The 16904-nt window shown below is 44.7% G+C and overlaps 1 protein-coding gene across 1 annotated transcript in view; it reads left to right on the top strand.

Annotated features, from left to right (window-relative positions):
* CLPTM1L (CLPTM1 like) overlaps nucleotides 1-16904 on the top strand; it is a 74968-nt gene that overhangs the window by 29189 nt on the left and 28875 nt on the right. The window contains exons 8-10 of the mRNA XM_018569235.1: nucleotides 8040-8134; nucleotides 10853-10937; nucleotides 16666-16769. Of these exons, the coding sequence (XP_018424737.1) occupies nucleotides 8040-8134; nucleotides 10853-10937; nucleotides 16666-16769 (284 nt within the window). The remainder of the gene's footprint in view (nucleotides 1-8039; nucleotides 8135-10852; nucleotides 10938-16665; nucleotides 16770-16904) is intronic.

The raw sequence follows: 16904 nt of genomic DNA on the forward strand, positions 1-16904 counted from the left end.
AATTTCAGACAACTGGGCCAGGGAGGTTTTCTCCTTGGGTTGCAAAATAGAATTCCTGTTTTACCCCCAGAACATTTCTTTGCTTCCAATCTTCACCTCTCCCCTTAGCGTCTGGCGGATCTTCATTCAGCCATCCAGGGGCTGCTTGTTTAGGGAGTAATCATTCCGGTTCCATCCGCCGAAAAATTCAGGTGGTTTTATTCCAACCTGTTCACCGGTTTCCAAGAAGGAGTGGCTTTGTCCAAGTCTGGATCTGAAGGCCTTGAACGTGTTTGAAGTTGAGCAAGTTTCAGATGGAATCGGTGCATTCTTTTGTGGCCTTCTTACACCAGGGGAACTTTTTTGCATGGATAGACATCAAGGACGCCTACCTTCATGTTCCCATTTACTGCAGTCACTAGCGCTTTCTTGGGTTTGCAATGGGGGAGCTTCATTATCAGTTTGTGGCACCAGTACTGGCATTGTTGAGACAGGGGATATCCGTCGTTGGGTATTCTGGATTTTCAGAAGTAATCTCTAGTGCTTTCTCTTAGTCTGGAATATCTGAGTCTGACCTTGCATTCAAGAATAGCCAGAGTGTTTCTTCCTCAGGAGAAGCTGCAGAATTTTTGTCAACATGTGCGCCTGTTGAGCGATCTCCCGTTCAGTTACATTCACATCTCCATGGTCTGATGTTGACCTCTTTCGAGGCAGTTCCATGTGCTCAACACCATTCCTGGATTCTGCAGAGGGAGATCCTTGCCAAATTGGACAAGATTCTGGGATCTTTGGACAGAACTAGGGATGCAGCGATACCGGTATTTTGGTACCGAGTAGCGATAATTTATTTTCGGTACTCGCCGATACCAATTACCGAGTAGCGGAAGTCCCATTCAGGAAGCCAGGTGGCGTGTAATGACTCGCCACCTGGCTTCCTGATTTAACAAGAAAGTCCCCTCTTACCTTAGTATGTGCAGCCTGTCACCCCCGGGGCCTCTCCAGCGAGAACGCGGCCTTCGCCCGGTACCCAAGCGGAGCCGTCTGGCCGGCCAAACAGGAAGCCGGGCGCCGTGTAATGACGTGACGCCCTGCTTTCTGATTGGCCAGGAGGCCGGCTCCATGCTCTCGTCATGAGATGACGAGGGAGCATGAAGCCAGCTTCCCGGCCAATCAGAAAGCAGGGTGTCGCATCATTAGACGGCGCCTGGCTTCCTGATTGGACTGCTCCGGCTGGGTACCAGACGAAAACCGCATTCTCGCTGGAGAGGCCCCGGGGGTGACAGGCTGCACATACTAAGGTAAGGTAACCTTACCTCACGAGGCCAGCTTCCCGATTGGCCAGCTTCCCGACCAATCAGGAAGCCAGGCAGTGCGTCATTACACGCTTCCTGATGGGCCGGGAAGTCGGCTCCATGCTCTCTCATCACAAGTGACGAGAGAGCACGGAGCCGCTTCCCGGTCAATCGCGAAACCGGGCCGCACGTAATGACGCGCTGCCCGGCTTCCTGATACCGGAAGTACTCGTGCTAGGCATCGGAGCATTTGGGCGAGTACAAGTACTTGCCCAAATACTCGGAATCGGCACCGATATCGATACTAGTATCGATGCATCCCTAGACAGAACAATTCTCTTTTCCTATCGAGAAAGGGCATACTTGGCGTGGTGGCCCCACTCTCCAATGTTGGTCTCCAGGAACTCCTTTTCTTCCAATGTATTAGCTGTTTGTCACGACGGATGCCAGCTTGTTCAGCTGGAGGGGGAGGGTTGGGCCAGTTGAGTTGCCGGTTTGGGATTTGTGGACAAGGGAGAAAACCAACTTGTCAATCAATATTGTGGAGCTGGAAGTGATTTCCTTTTGTGTCTTCTGCATTGGACAACCATCTTCGAGGAACACCCTGTCTGAATTCAATCGAACAACGCAATAGTCATCAGGTGTGCATGAGGAGCTCCTCAGCTGCACTGGAAATGGCCCATCTGGGGGAGAATGGACTCTTCATTAGGATGTGTTTTCAACAACTTTGTCTTCGCTTTGGTACGCCAGACATGGATCTGTTGACTTCCCGGCTAAATCGGAAGGTGCCCAGGATTGTGACAAGAACAAAGGATCCTTGAGCGGATGCAGTGTACGCGTAGATGGTGCCGTGGGATGGGTATGCACTAATTTACGACTTCCAGCTGCTTAAGTTGCTGCAAAGGATAGAGCGAGAGGGCATCCCAGTCATTCTAGTGGGTCCGGATTGGCCTTGTCAGGTCTGATATGCAGACCTCATTCGTCTGGTGGCAGACATTTCTTGACGCCTTCCTCTACATCCAGAAATACTGTCACAGGGTTTAATCTGCCATCCTGATTTACCATTGCTGTCTTTGAGCCAGGTGTTCAAGAAGGGTCTTTCTCAGGCAGTCCTTTGCCACGATAAATCCACTTCACGGATGATCTACTATTGCACCTGGAAGGCCACTTTGCCTGGTTTTCCTCCTAGATGGTTTTCCATGGCATGTATTTTGACTTTTCTTCAGGAGGGTGTGGATCAGCATTTGGCTTGAAGTATAATCAAGGGTCAGATTTCCACCTTGGCTGTTCTTTTTGGTGTCTAAGCTTGCATCCTTGTCATGCAGGCCTCCCTTTTTGGTTCTTCATAGGGACAAGGTTGTTCTTTGTCCTCGTTTATCATTTATGCCAAAAGGTGGTGTCGTCCTTTCATATGAAAGAAGATATTGTTCTGCCCGCCTTATGTCCTAATCCTTCTTATCTGAAAGAAATTGCTCTGCATTGTTTAGATATTGTCATCGCTGTCCGTGTCCATCTTAATGCTACCTCTGCCTTTCGTAAGATGGATTCCTGGACCCAGGAAAGGGCAGGCTGCTTCTTCCTCAACCATTTGAAGATGGATTTGTCAGACGATTGTTCATGCGTACGTGGGTAAGGGTCGGGAACCTCCTTTCCCAGTTACTGCTCATTCAACTTGGGCATCAGGCATCTGTTGCTCAAGATTGCAAGGCAGCTACCTGGTCCTCCGTTTACTCTTTTACCAAGTTCTATAGAGTTGATGTTGCAGCATCCGCTGATGGCTGCAAGGGTTCTCCAGTTTTCTTTTTAATTCTGTATTCGGCCCACCCTGTATTCGAGCAAAGTACAGATGTAATATCACGTCTGAGCTTCTGGAAGCGACATTTAAACGGGCCAATTGTCTTGCCAATGTGAACCAAAGAACAAGGGCATTTGAGAAGGTAAACCCAGAAATCAGTGTTTTGTACAAGTCATTGTGAATTGAGAAAGCTGGTTGGATGACCAGTGAAATGTCTTCATGAAAAATGCAGCAAGTCCAGTTGCCTTGACTCAATTTTTACAGATATACTAAACTCTGTATGAGGCACTTTTTTTGAATATATAACTTTGCTGTTTTAGTATGGCTTACGAATGTGCAGTGTTCATGTAACTGGTAAGATTGCAAATATTTTATGATTTCACACAATGGACTAAATGGAGTAAATGAATACATTTACTGCTCCTGATAACATAATTTCTTTTAGTATCTGCAACTGGTGCATGGTTATCCCTTGTTTAAACAATCTTTTCTGAAGTGAGCGCTGTTTATGGCATGATCTTTCTTATAAAAAGATAGTTAAAGTCTGGAGAGTAGTGTATTGTCGCATGGGTAGCCAAAGGCTAATTCAGCTTATCTTAGCATTCATCCAATGGAACCAATGAGTATAGCAGTACAGGAGTTGCCATTGCTGCCTCGCTTATTGTGCTTCTGGCTTCACTACATACTTAGTTTGGAACAAGTATACAGCATTTCTCAGGCTAAAAGCTTGTTCAAAGTCAGTGAATTACTGGGAAGTGGCGTTAGTATCTGAATAATAAAATCTGCAACTTAAAAGATTAGCTGAACCTTTTATAAAAAATATTCCAGAGGAATGAGCCAGTTATAGACCACCTCACTAGGTAGAAGGAAGTAATTATGTAAACATGAGCACTGTACCCTGTAGCTCTTGCCTGATTATAGCTGCTGGCAGTAATGCCTCAGTCATTCATTCTATGCCTTGACCATGTAGACAAGGGAGCAGGTGTGCCTCATTGTAGCAGAACCGAAAATAATTGCTAGCTTGAGACTTTTAAGCTCCTTGTCTGCTTCAAAAATACAGAATCCAGAGGAGTGCTGCCATCAACTCTAAATATTTCTATAACGCAAACATAAAAAAAAAAATTGTACATATTGAAAATACATGGTTTCATTATCATCCATTCAGCAATGGTGTTTCATACTCATGAACAGTGTGTTATACTGCTACTTGGCATGAGATTTGACACTAGGAAAAAGAACTGAAGGCCAGCCCCTTCTCTCTGTGTCTTGCTCAGTTTCCACCCTCACACCTTTTCATTCAGAAAAAGTATTTCCTTACCCCGAGCAGTGTTCGTCTTATTGCCCAATATCCCTCTTAAACGTGGATCTCAAGATCCTTACCCGCATGCTGGCTAATAGGCTCAATGCTGTCATCACCCTGCTGATACATGGAGACCAGACTGGATTTATGCCTGGGAGGGGGACAGATGTTAACCTAAGGTGCCTCTTCACTAATGTGGATAGGCTCCGTGCATCACGGGGGCAGGAAGCAGTGGCATCCCTAGATATCGAGAAGGCGTTCGACTCGGTTGAATGGCCCTACCTGTTTGCAGTCCTCCGTAAATTTGGGTTTGGTGGTCGCTTTGATTCGGTTCCACTACTCTTCCCCCACTGCTAGAGTACGCATTAACAATATGCTGTCGACCCCCTTTGCCCTGGGCCGGGGCACGAGACAAGGCTGTCCCCTCTCGCCTGGACTATTTGCACTGGCGATGGAATATAGCTATCCTGATTCGGGCCTTGGCCCGAGTGGTGGGGCTCCCAGTGGGGAAATTGATGGAGAAGCTTTCACTCTACGCCGATGATGCGATACTTTACCTGGGGGATGTGGGGCCTTCCCTGACAGCGGCTTTAAGCATAATAGATACCTTTGGTTCCTTCTCAGGGCTCCGGGTGAACTGGGGGAAATCCTTGCTGTTCCCGCTGGGCTCATCCCCCCTTCGGCTTGATCCGGGCTTGCCCCTCACGCAGGTTTCTGAATTTCGATACCTGGGTGTGGTGGTGAACTCGGATCGTGCCCGATTCCTAGAAGATAATTTATATCCCATACTTAGACACCTGAAGGCAAAATGTATGGCATGGAAAACTCTCCCCCTGACACCGGTGGGTAGAATCAACTTACTGAAAATGTTGTTTCTTCCGAAGTTTCTTTACTGTTTCCGTAATACCCCGGTCCAGATTCCCATTTCCTTTTTTCACACACTGGAAGGAATTATCTCCAATTTTGTCTGGGCGGGAAAAACTCCTCGGGTGTCTAGGGGAGTCCTCCGACTCCCTCTGTCTGAGGGGGGACTGGGAATGCCATGCTTCAAAACCTACTATTGGGCGTCTGTTCTGGTGACGGTCTGGTGGTGGTTTATAGGGGATCAGGATAACCCGGCGGTAACTCTGGAGGCTGCTCTGATGGGTTCTTATGCAGGGCTGAGAAACTTGGTTTTTAGGGGTCCGAAGGCTGTAGGGATGGTCACGGGACCTATGCGTACTGCACTGGCGGTGTGGGACAGGATTAGAAGGGGAAGGGTGCCGGCTGGCGCCATCTCCCCCGATGTCCCGTTGTGGGGCAACCCAAGACTAGAACACCTGCTCTCTGTCCCGGACCCCCAGGTTTGGGCCCACCGTGGGATCACAGTGATTAAGCACATCATGCCGGAGGGCACGTTGTTGAGTTTCGACAGACTTCGGGCCAACTACTCCCTACCCCAGACCATGGGTTTCAGATATATGCAGCTGAAACATGCGTGTAGAGCCCAGTTCCTTGACCCAATGATTATTGCTTCGGACCGTATTGAGCGATTCCTAATGTCGGTCGGAGTTCACAAACCCTTGTCCTCCCTCTACCTACGGTTGACCTGTACGGAGGGACCCCAGCTGACGGCCCTTTATGAGAAATGGAGGGTGGACATCCCCAGTCTGACGGAGGATCTTTGGGAGGAATGCGTCCAGGCCTATATATCTACAGTAATTTCCCCCAGGGAATGGTTTATCCAGCTCAAGTTTCTCCATAGAGCCTATTACACCCCTGCTAGACTGGCTAGAATCTACCCCACGGAGGATGCGACGTGTGCTCGCTGCGGGGTAGAGGAGGGTACTTTCTTTCATATGGTATGGTCCTGTAGCAAGCTTCGACCATACTGGAACTCGGTGGTCTCCACGGTCGAGGCGGTTTCTGGACTGCAGCTGGAGGTGGACCCCTTGCTCTTCCTGCTGGGATGTGGGGAGACCCTTCGGGCCCCTAGGGCCACCAAGCTCCTCCTATTTTATGTAGCTCTCTATGCTCGTAGAGAGATAATCCTGAGATGGAAGCTAACTTCTCCCCCCACGGTGGGACAATGGCTAAGCACTATTGATAGAATGCTCCCGCTCTACAGGCTGACATACATGGGACGCAACTGTGAGCGTAATATCGATCGTATCTGGGGAGACTGGGTGGCGGCCAGGGGACTTACCATGGGGGGCCCGGGCGGAGAGACCTTACTCCCGCCTGAACCCCCTGAATAGAGGCTCTGATGTGCACGGGAGGGCCTACTTCCCTCCTCCCCGCCTGCCTTGCCCTCCCACCTAGCTCCCTTACCCCTTCCTGGTATCTCCCTCCTCGGTCCCGTCCCCTCTCCTCCTTCCCCCTCCCTCTGATTGCCTCCCCCAGGAGCCTTCACTTCGTAGTATGGCCGGATCACCTGAAGGGATCGGCCGTGCTGCAAACACAAGAGACCAATGATCCACACCGTCTTAGTTTGGTAGTGTCTGTCTAGTTCTTATATGTATGGTTTTTATTCTTATTTTTCCCATTATTGTATTGTCTTGTACTAAATGCTGTTATTCTGTGTTGAGATGGTGTTATTTCATTTTCTCTGTATTGTATGTGTCATGTTATATGTGTTAAAACCAATAAATACATACCTGTTAAAAAAAAAAAAGTATTTCCTTTCTTCAGGCAGAAATGGACTAGAAGATAGCGGAGTACCATTAAGGGTCACATATCCACCTTGGCTACTGTCTTTCAAAGATCATTGACTGCATATTCATTGATTTGGACCTTTTTGTGGAGGCAGACACTCATATTGTTCCTCCCATTAGATCTCCACTTTTGCTGTGGGATCTAAACTTGGAATTGTTGGTTTTCCAGAGACCTCCCTTCGAGGTGATCTGGAATATTCGCTTGCCCTCCTATTCCCACAGGGTTGTCTTCCTTGTGCTGATTACTTCGGCCAGGAGGGTTTGTGGGTTGGCTGCTCCATCCTGAAAGGAACTTTATTTAGAGCTCCGCAGAGATAAGGTTTTACTGAGACCAACACTTTCTTTTAACCATAGGTGGTTTTTCCCTTCCACCTGAACAAAGCCATCGGGTTGCCTTTTTTGTGTCTGACTCCTTCACAACCCAAGGAGATTGTTTTCAAATGTCTAGATATGGTCAGAGCTGTCACAGTATTTTTGAATACCACAGCCCTGTTATTTTTTTCGTCAGTCCAGGGGTCCCAGGAAGAGTTCCAGCTTTCAGCTCCACAATTTCTAAGTGGATTTGACCCCTCTGTTTTTGACATCTCACAAATCATGAATATGAACCCAAAAAAAGAAAACGGTTTACTGTAAAATCCCTTTCATGGAGCCCTTTTGAGGGACACCGCTCCCTGTCCTTTTGTGCTTGTTATTGTCATTTTGTATTTATACTGCTTTGCAACAACTGAGCAGGATTCCTAGAGTATGGGTTATAGCTCCTAGGGGCTGGCCTAGTGTTCAGTCCTCTAGTAGGTGGTAGTATAAAAAATGGTTCATAAACCCTAAACTTTTTGTCCCTCAATGGACAAGAGAGGGATTTTACGGTAAGTACAAAATCCCATTTTTTTTTTTCCATTTTTTTTATTGATTATTGTGTTTCCTTCATTTGTACTCATGCTGTAGAAATGGTACTGCATATAATAGAATGTTGTTCTTGGCAGGTTTTTCAGAAAAAGATGCAGATGAAGTTAAGGGAATTTTTGTGGACACCAATCTTTATTTCCTAGCCCTTACTTTCTTCGTAGCTGCTTTTCATGTAAGTTGGGAATTGATTACAAAAGTAAATATTAGCAAGTAAAATATTGCAGTACTAGCATTAAGTTTTTTTGTAATAACCAAGTAACAGTATACATCATCCAAGTATAAAAATACCTCAATACTACTTTGTAAGTCTTAGAAATAATGTCTAAATACTTTTCTTTATGATTGTTAAAAAAATGTGGTTAGGTTAATTGTAGGGATGTCCCGATGCCACTTTTTCAGGCCCAAGTACATCCCCTCATGTACTTGCCGATACCAATTACCGATACTTTTTCTTAAAGGGACAGGTGACTTTAAATGATCCAGAGTACAACTACATGTTATGTACTATGGATCATGGTTTAACCTATTCATGTTAGCAGGGGAGAATTGTAACTCTATTGCTGGAGTGTAGTGGAGGTGTGTGCTGTATATATGCACTACATATACATTGCACACGTCCAGTACACTATAGCAATAGATTTACAGCCAGCCCCGTCCCAGCTTCCCTTACTCACAGTTTCACTCCGATCCCCGTAGCCTCACGCGATGCCTCTTGTAGTCGGCGCTGGGCAGGATCGCATCTCGGTGCTCAGCTTGTGGGAGGCGCTCACAATTCTGCCCTGCTAACATGAATAGGTTAAATCATGATCCATAGTACATATACAGCACATACGTCCACATACACTGCAGTAATAGTTACAATTATCCCCTGCTAACATGAATAGGTTAAATCACGATCCATAGTACATAACATGTAGTTGTACTACGGATCATTTAACCTATTCATGTTAGCCGGGGATTATTGTAAATATATTGCTGCAATGTATGGGACATTTGTGCTGTATATGTACAGTACATATAGATATACAATTCTGCACTGCTAACATGAATGGGTTAAATGATCCAAGTGATGCGACGCTCGGCGAGGTAAGCGAGAGGAAAAAAAACCCATAGCGCAAGCTTCGGCTCTATGTATCAAGGCATTTTGACAAGTACTTGTCAAAATGCCTTGTATCGGGCCCGATTCCGATGCTAGCATCGGTATCGGGACATCCCTAGTTAATTGTACAACTTTTTGTTATTGCAATGCTTGAATGATCTCATGGAATGCAGTTTACCAACCATTAATTAAAAGGTCATACTTGAAAAATAACACTCATTGGAGGTATCTAGTGTATATGTGTTTTGTAGTCACAGCATGCTCTCACACTGTCACTGATATTTAATAAGCAGTGAATCTGACCTTCAGCAAACCTATACAACAGGTGAGTCTTCCAGGTGCATGTTTTAAATCACAGTAATTATTTCACCACCAGTGAATGTCTGGTGAAAGTCATGTCCACTGCTTTATAAATATGCCCCTGTGTGAGTACAGCAGCCTTGTTTTGACATTCTCTTGGGTAGAAAGCTTCCAGTGGGTTTTTATTTGTACAGACAGCTAAAAGTTGATACTGCAGTCCAGGTAAAGACTAACTACCAGTAGCGTTATCATAGTTCCAGTATCAAAAAACATAATCAGCATTTCAAGCACTACATAACCTTGATTGCTTGTTCACAGAATATTACTAGATATTAACTTCTTATAAGTAAAATAAGCACCAGAGATTGTTGACCCAGGGAATAACCGATTGCCTTATGGAGTCAGGAAGGATTTTTTTCCCCCCTGTTATAGCAAATTGACCCATGTTTTATATGGTTTTTTGGACTTCCCCTGGGTAACTGTGGGCATAGCATTCTGGTTTAACTAATAAAACAGAAGGTACATAAAAAAATAGCTTGCCTGGTTCTACACATAAAACTTACATCTAGCAGTTAAATGGACCTTGTATGCAGATGTCTAAAACAGCCGCTTCACAGTGTTTTTCTGCAGAGTAATGTGCACAGGCTTTCCAAGGTTTGTGAAAATGCAAGATGTTTGTAAAGGCAGATACCTCCTCTATCAAGAACAATGACAGTAGTGGTAAAATGGCCCTTAAATATGCCAGTTTCTCAAGAGGACACAGTGCCTAATGATAATTTGTGATATTTCTGCAATTATACTTCATTTATATAGTTCAACAACCCTCTCCCCTAAAATCATGGAAATGCTTACTCACCCATTCGGTAGGTGACTGTAGGAAATAATGGACGCTGAATTTCTGCTTCCTTAGTCATCTTTCTTTCCCTAGCTTAACTGGACAATGAAGTTGCAGACCCCTTTCTGAAGCATGTCTACAGTGTTAAGACTAATTGTACTGAGCTAAGTGATAGAGCCTGATTTGGTTCACATTAGTAGTTATTTTTTACAAGTTATTTTTATTGAATGGATTGTGGGATGGTGTTAAACTTTTCCTGGCGTTGCACTTGAAATCACCAGTTACTTTGTATGCATGTCTCCATTAAAATACTGCAGTACATAATGCTTATAGGGTGATTTTTAGGGAATACTCTTTGGAACATGTATGCAGGTAACACTCTGCGAAAGCATGAGTGAACAGTGAATGCTGTCTCCTGTGGCACCAAAAAAAAAAAAGCAATTTATTACCTTAGATTTTTCCTGCTACAAAACTTCCAGAATGTATCTGATCTCTTGTTTTGTTAAAGCAAATAATGCATGTATGTTTTTGTGACTACCTGGGCATATTCAGCCATTTACTAAATTTTCAGTTATACACTGGCACAACTTGGGTTCATGGAGAAGTTGGGGTGTGTTTTAATATTTGAAATTTCTAATTTATTCTTCCATTTGCAGCTACTATTTGATTTTCTTGCATTTAAAAATGACATCAGTTTCTGGAAGAAGAAGAAAAATATGGTTGGGATGTCAACAAAAGCAGGTATGCGGTGTACAGATTTATTTTTGTCAATTAATATAAGGTATATGCAACCGTTTTTTTCCTTAATTCGTATCAGTGCTTTCTATCTGGCGCCACTTGTCTTCAACTTGGAGCAGATAGATTGCTGCAGGAACAATAATCATAGACCAGTGTCCCAACTGGTTAAAGACAAAAAAAACTTGCCCTGTGATTTACCTTATGGGCTCAATAACACCATAAAAACATGTTGCCAAAAAATACTCAACTTTAACACAACATGCCTTTACGCGAGACATAACACACAATAACGCAACGCAACCAGGGCAGACAGGCGAGACATAACACGCGATAACGCAACGCACTAGAGCGGACAGGTGTGAAAGAGGTCTTTAGAGGAGCCCCTTATCCTTTCGGTTGGTACATATTTAAGTGCTAAATAAACATGTGAATTTTACAATGCCATAACAGTCCACAAAATGTCTCGCTAAGCTTGGTTCTAAGGAATGGGGGTGGGGCCTTTCTCAAGAAATACCTTGGCAACAAACTGTCACCACCACCTGCTATGTGCTCATGTCAACTACACATGTGTATCTGAACTTCAAAGAAGGCCGATCATGCTGCTCACAGGGCCAGGAGCAGCAAGTTATATTGTGCAAGACACAATGAGGGGAATGTATCAAAACTGAAGCAGGTGCGCATGGCAACCAATCAGCTTCTGTCTTTCATTTTCAACTGAACAAACTGAAAAGAGAGGTTGGTTACTGTGGGCAACTGCTCCAGATTTTGCCTACTCCAGTTTTGATATATTTTCCCCACTGTTTTTTCAGTGCATGAAGTGCCTGTGGTGGGCACTCTTATCAGATTTATCAGGAAGTAAATAAGGTTAAACGCTCATCAAACCAAAGGGGGTTTCAGCTAATGTCAGCTGTAGAAAAAGCAAAAAGGGAATATGTACCAAAATTCTAATTACTCTACTCAATCTTTGTGTTTGAAAGCTCAAGATCTGCTAAGACACTTTTTTTGGGCAACAATATTTTTAAGAAGGAGAGCAATACGGGCCACCTGTTAGCCATTTGGTCCGCCTTCCAGAACACCTCTCACTATATAGGGTTTTTCCCAACTACTCATAGAACTGTTGTATACTGTATATCCTGACAGAATGTCTCTGTATCTAAAGCTTTACTCTCCAAATCAGTTGGTACCTCCTGATCTAACCCTTGACAAGCTCACAAAGGCCCTCGAAGCTCTATCTGCAGACAAAGCCCTTGGAGTAGATGGTCTTCCAGTAGCAGCTTTGTATCTTTAGTATCAGGTTCATGTATGAAGTCATTATTGTAATCCAAAAGGTCCATCCACTTTAACTTTTTACAAAAACGGATTTATTTCTCCTGTCCCACAACTTCATGCTAGAGGGTGGCTACTTTTCTTCCCCATGGGGCCTATGAGAACTGCAATGAGACATTAGGATGCATGAATCACCCTACGTCTCCTCCCTCAAATCACTCCCATCTAGACTCTGCATACTGTGGACGGCCCATGGATTTTTTTTCAGCAGCAAGTCCTTATCTTTGTCCCGTATAAATATCTTTCTCTCCTACTTCTCCTGGCTTACTGAGGAGGGAATGTGGGGGGGAGTGTGAGGCGAGCTTTATTTCTTTCCTTTTCTGCATCTTATCTTGTCTCTTTTTTGGTGCTCTGCACCCTTCTTTGGGGCTTTGAGTCAAAGAAAGCCGGGCGCGGGTCCGGATTTAGTGTGCACTTCTCACAGACAGGCACTGGAAGTGGAAGGAAGAGGCACGGGAGCACGCAGAACACTTTTTAAAATGGAAAAACTGGTAAGATTGTAATTTTTAATAATAAATAAAAGTGGCTTTAGGGATAGTGCAATGTGGGGATTAATGCAGAAGAAAAGCAAGAGATTTGTGTCACTTTCAAGTAGTGTGAGTAATCCTTGTTGGTAATGTCTCACTTACATATTGTTTGTACTGCTGCCTATGGTGACCTTGTCACCCACGACCATTAACCCATACTGCTCTGTGAGTATACTGCTCTGTTGATCTATGAGTGAGCCCTGTTGGTACTGTCTCACTGGCTTCTGTTTGCACAGCACCCCATAGTGACCAAGCCACGGATGGGTTTAAACCCCTCCTGGTTCCCAGTTGGTCTGTAGGTATGCCTTGTTTGTATTTTCTCACTGATATACTATTTGCACAGCGGCCTATGCTACCGTAACATAGTCACAGTTTACCTTTTGACTCCTCCTGCTCCGTGGTTGGTCTGGAGAGCTTTTCCTGGTACTCTCATCGTACACTGTTTGTGTGGTGACCTTCTGCTCTGTAGTGGGTCTACAAGTGCCGCTTGGGTGGTACTATGATGTTTACATATTATGGTCTGTTTAGTAAGTCTTTCTGGTAAAGTTTCACTTACTTACTGTTTGAATGGTGGCTTAGTCTAAAACAGCCATTTGCCCTGCAGTTGGTCTGTCAGTACTTTTGCTGATACTCTTGCACTTGCATACTGTTGTATGATGGCCTACAGTGACTAGTCACAACCGACCATTATCCCCTCGCGCACTGCAGCTGGGTCTTAAGTTCGCCTCGATGGTGAGGTCTCACTTAGATACTATATCTATATTGTTAGTATGGTGCATCTTGAGCACAAGAGTAGTGGCTTTGGGGGCTTCTCCCACTCATTATCTTGTCGTTGTTTGTGTAGTGCACTTTTTTTTTTCCCATACAGCATTTGCTCAGCTGAGGACTATGAGGAATTGTACCCTATCTCTTTAGATGGTTTGGTTCATGGTGAAGTTTTGTCTTTGGACTTAACTCTCAAACTTAGCAGTATCCCTATTTTTAGTAACACAGTCAGCACATTCCCAGACCTGAAGTTGTTTGCATCTTCTGTCTCTGGGTCGGTCTGAGCTCTCAGAGGACCTCATCCTATGTCTGATCTCAGTGCATTTCCTACATTTGAGTTTCCAGAGGCCACAGGGTAAAATTCAGTCTTTGTTTCCAGTGGATCGGTAGATCTTTGTGCTGTTCTGACACAGTTTAGTTTTTCTTCCTTGAGATCGTGATCATGGGGCATTCACCTCTTACTGGAGATAATGGTCCTTAAATCCTTCCTCCGGATACAAAATTCTGCATGTAATCCGCCAGGTCAGTTATTACTTCCCTTCACCCAGGAGGCCTTCTTGCTTCTGTGGAAGTCAGGGTTGCCTACTTGCATGCCCCGATCTTCCCAATACTTCTAGGCTATCTGCTCTTTCTGCTGTGGGTGCACAACCCTTCTGAATTGTTGACCTTCCCTTGGGCCTGTCCCGTGCTCCTTGGGTCTTAGCAAGGTGCCTGCCCCTTTTCTTGCTCTAATTGGATCTCTGAGTGTTTCCTGAATGGCATTTAGGTTGCCTTCTTCTGAAGGATTAGTCAACTCATCCAATGTCCTTTGGACTGTGCAGACCCTACAGAAATAGGAGAGGCTCCTGAATCTCATGAAATCAGTGCTGTAACCATGTCATCGCTTGGAGTATCTGATCCTAGACACAGCTCTGTTTTTTTTCCTTCCCATGGGCCAGCTTCAGACTCTCGCTCCCACATATAGAATCTGTAGTCCAGGAGCCAACTGATCGTGCATTTTGCATTGGGGTCTTGGGTATAAGGGTTTTCTTGGAGACATTCCCATGTACAGTTTTTCAACTCTTTGCCACAGTGGTGAACTACAAGAAAATGTGGGACAAGAGGATGCCTTCTTGGAATCGTCCAGTAGGACCAGGCTTGCCCTAGTATGGTGGGTCACAAGCTCAACAGGAGAAAATCTTTCCTTACAATAGTTTGGTAGGTGTTCACATCGGATGGTGGCTTATCTTGCTATGGAGCACTCCTTGGTACCTTCTCAGTACAAAAGACCTGATCTTTGGAGGAGAATTGTCTCCCAATTGGCATTCCAGTTCTCAAGGCAATTTGGTTTTCCCTTCATTACTGCACCTCGTCTGGAAGGTCATCCGACCAGGATTCAGCCAATACCAAAGCAGTGACTTGCATAATCCTTCAGGGAGAAATCTGATGTTTTGCAAAAATACATGCAAGCGGATTTGCTTCTGGCCTCGGCAGAAATTCCGATTACCGTCCTGACCACTGCTTATGTCCCAGATGTGGAAACTTGACAGTCTGCTTCTCGTTACACTATTGTTAGGTTAATTCGACAGCTCATCATCACTTAGGGATGCACTGAAATTTCGGCCGAGGGAAACATTTTGTTCAAACAATGGTACTATGGGCAAAATGCCGATAGTACCAAAAAAAAGGCAGAAAATTCAGTGCATTCCCAGCTTCTCCGATTCCCGCTGGGTGCCAGCTGCAAGCTTCGGTCTGTGTCACTTCCAGTTCCTTCCAATCCCCACTGCTCTCCCCTGCCTGTGTTTGGTAGAGGCAGTTGGGATCAGAGATGACACAGAGTTGATCCAGCTGCCAGTGCCCAGCGATAGAGAGTAGAGAAGCTGTCATTAGGGTGTGTGGGGGGTAGGAAAGCTGTCAGGATGCCAAGCAGGGCGGTCTGGTGGGAGAGGAGAGCTGTCAGGATGCCAAACGGGGGTGCAGGGAGGAGAGCCCAGCTCTAATGACTGGCAGGAAGGGGCAGAGCAGTGAGACTGGGGAGCACAAACACAAAGCTTTGGAATCCGTACTGATTGCTCAGTGTTAGTAATTGCTATGTCCCCAGTTATGAATAAATTGGAAGTGCTATACATAATTTCCTGTTAATTTATGAATGGGGACTTAGTAAATATTTACTATCTGCTTTCTTTATGAATGAACAGGAAGTAACTCAGTACAGAGGCTTCCTGTCCATTCATGACTGGGTTGATGGTAAATATTTACCATCTCCAGATTCTGAATGAACAGAGCCTCTGTACAGGCTTTTTAGCATCAGGCATCTGTTTCTCAGATTTGCAAGGCTGCTACCTGGTCTTCTGTTCGCACGTTTGTTAAGTTTTGTCAAGTGGATGTTGAGGCCTCAGCTAATGCTGGCTTTGGTTGTGAGGTTCTTCAGGAGCTCTGTAGGCTCTATTGAGCCCCCCTCTGTTAACCTGTTAATTTTTTGGGTGAGCCTGTTAGGCTTTTGTTTGCTATGTCACCCACCCTTCAGTAGGACTTTTGGACGTCCCAATGTTCTTGAATTCTTCTGCCCCGTAATGTACACATAAGAAATTAGGATTTTTGTCTTGCCTGTAAAACCCTTTTCATGGAGTACATTACAGGACACAGGTTCCTCCCCACCTGTTTCTTATCATCCACTCCTGTTTCTGCATGGTACAAAACTGAGACTTGCTGTGAGTGGGAGGGGTTCTACTGGACAGTCCTTGCAGCTCTTGTTTGCTAGTGTCCAATCTCCTGAAGGCAGCAGCATAACCCAATGTTTCTGAAAACGTCTCCTGTGTACCTTTTTTAATGTACTCCAAGAAAAAGATTTTACAAGGCAAGTCAAAAATCCTATGTTTCTCTTGATGTAGGGAAAAAAATTAATGTAGTGCAGTTGGACATACATTTTCCTGTTCTCATTTTTGGGTGGCACATCATAAAGTTAAGCCTTGCAGGAAACTCTTTTGTACAATATATTTCTCTATATGCTCAGGTTACAATATCTGTCCCATTTAAGAAATCATTCTCTGCTGCATTCATTTATCCCTTTTAAAATTACAGTTTGCTTCATTGTACCTGGCACCATCTGCAATGGTTATACTTTTTTCTTACAGTGTTGTGGCGTTGTTTCAGCACGGTGGTGATTTTCCTTTTCTTACTGGATGAACAAACCAGCTTGCTGGTTTTGATCCCTGCTGGCATTGGGGCTGTGATTGAGGTGAGATGCAATTTATTGTGTCACATGGTAAAGATATTTTGTTTATCATGAGAGTGTATCAGAGTGGCATGTCAAAAGGGGCATAAAAATGTGCTAAATTAAAAAATAAACTTACAGTATCTATATATATATATA

This window comes from Nanorana parkeri, unplaced genomic scaffold (assembly GCF_000935625.1).
Source record: "Nanorana parkeri isolate BGI_ZX_2015 unplaced genomic scaffold, ASM93562v1 scaffold1309, whole genome shotgun sequence".
NCBI classification, from domain to species: Eukaryota; Metazoa; Chordata; class Amphibia; order Anura; family Dicroglossidae; genus Nanorana; species Nanorana parkeri.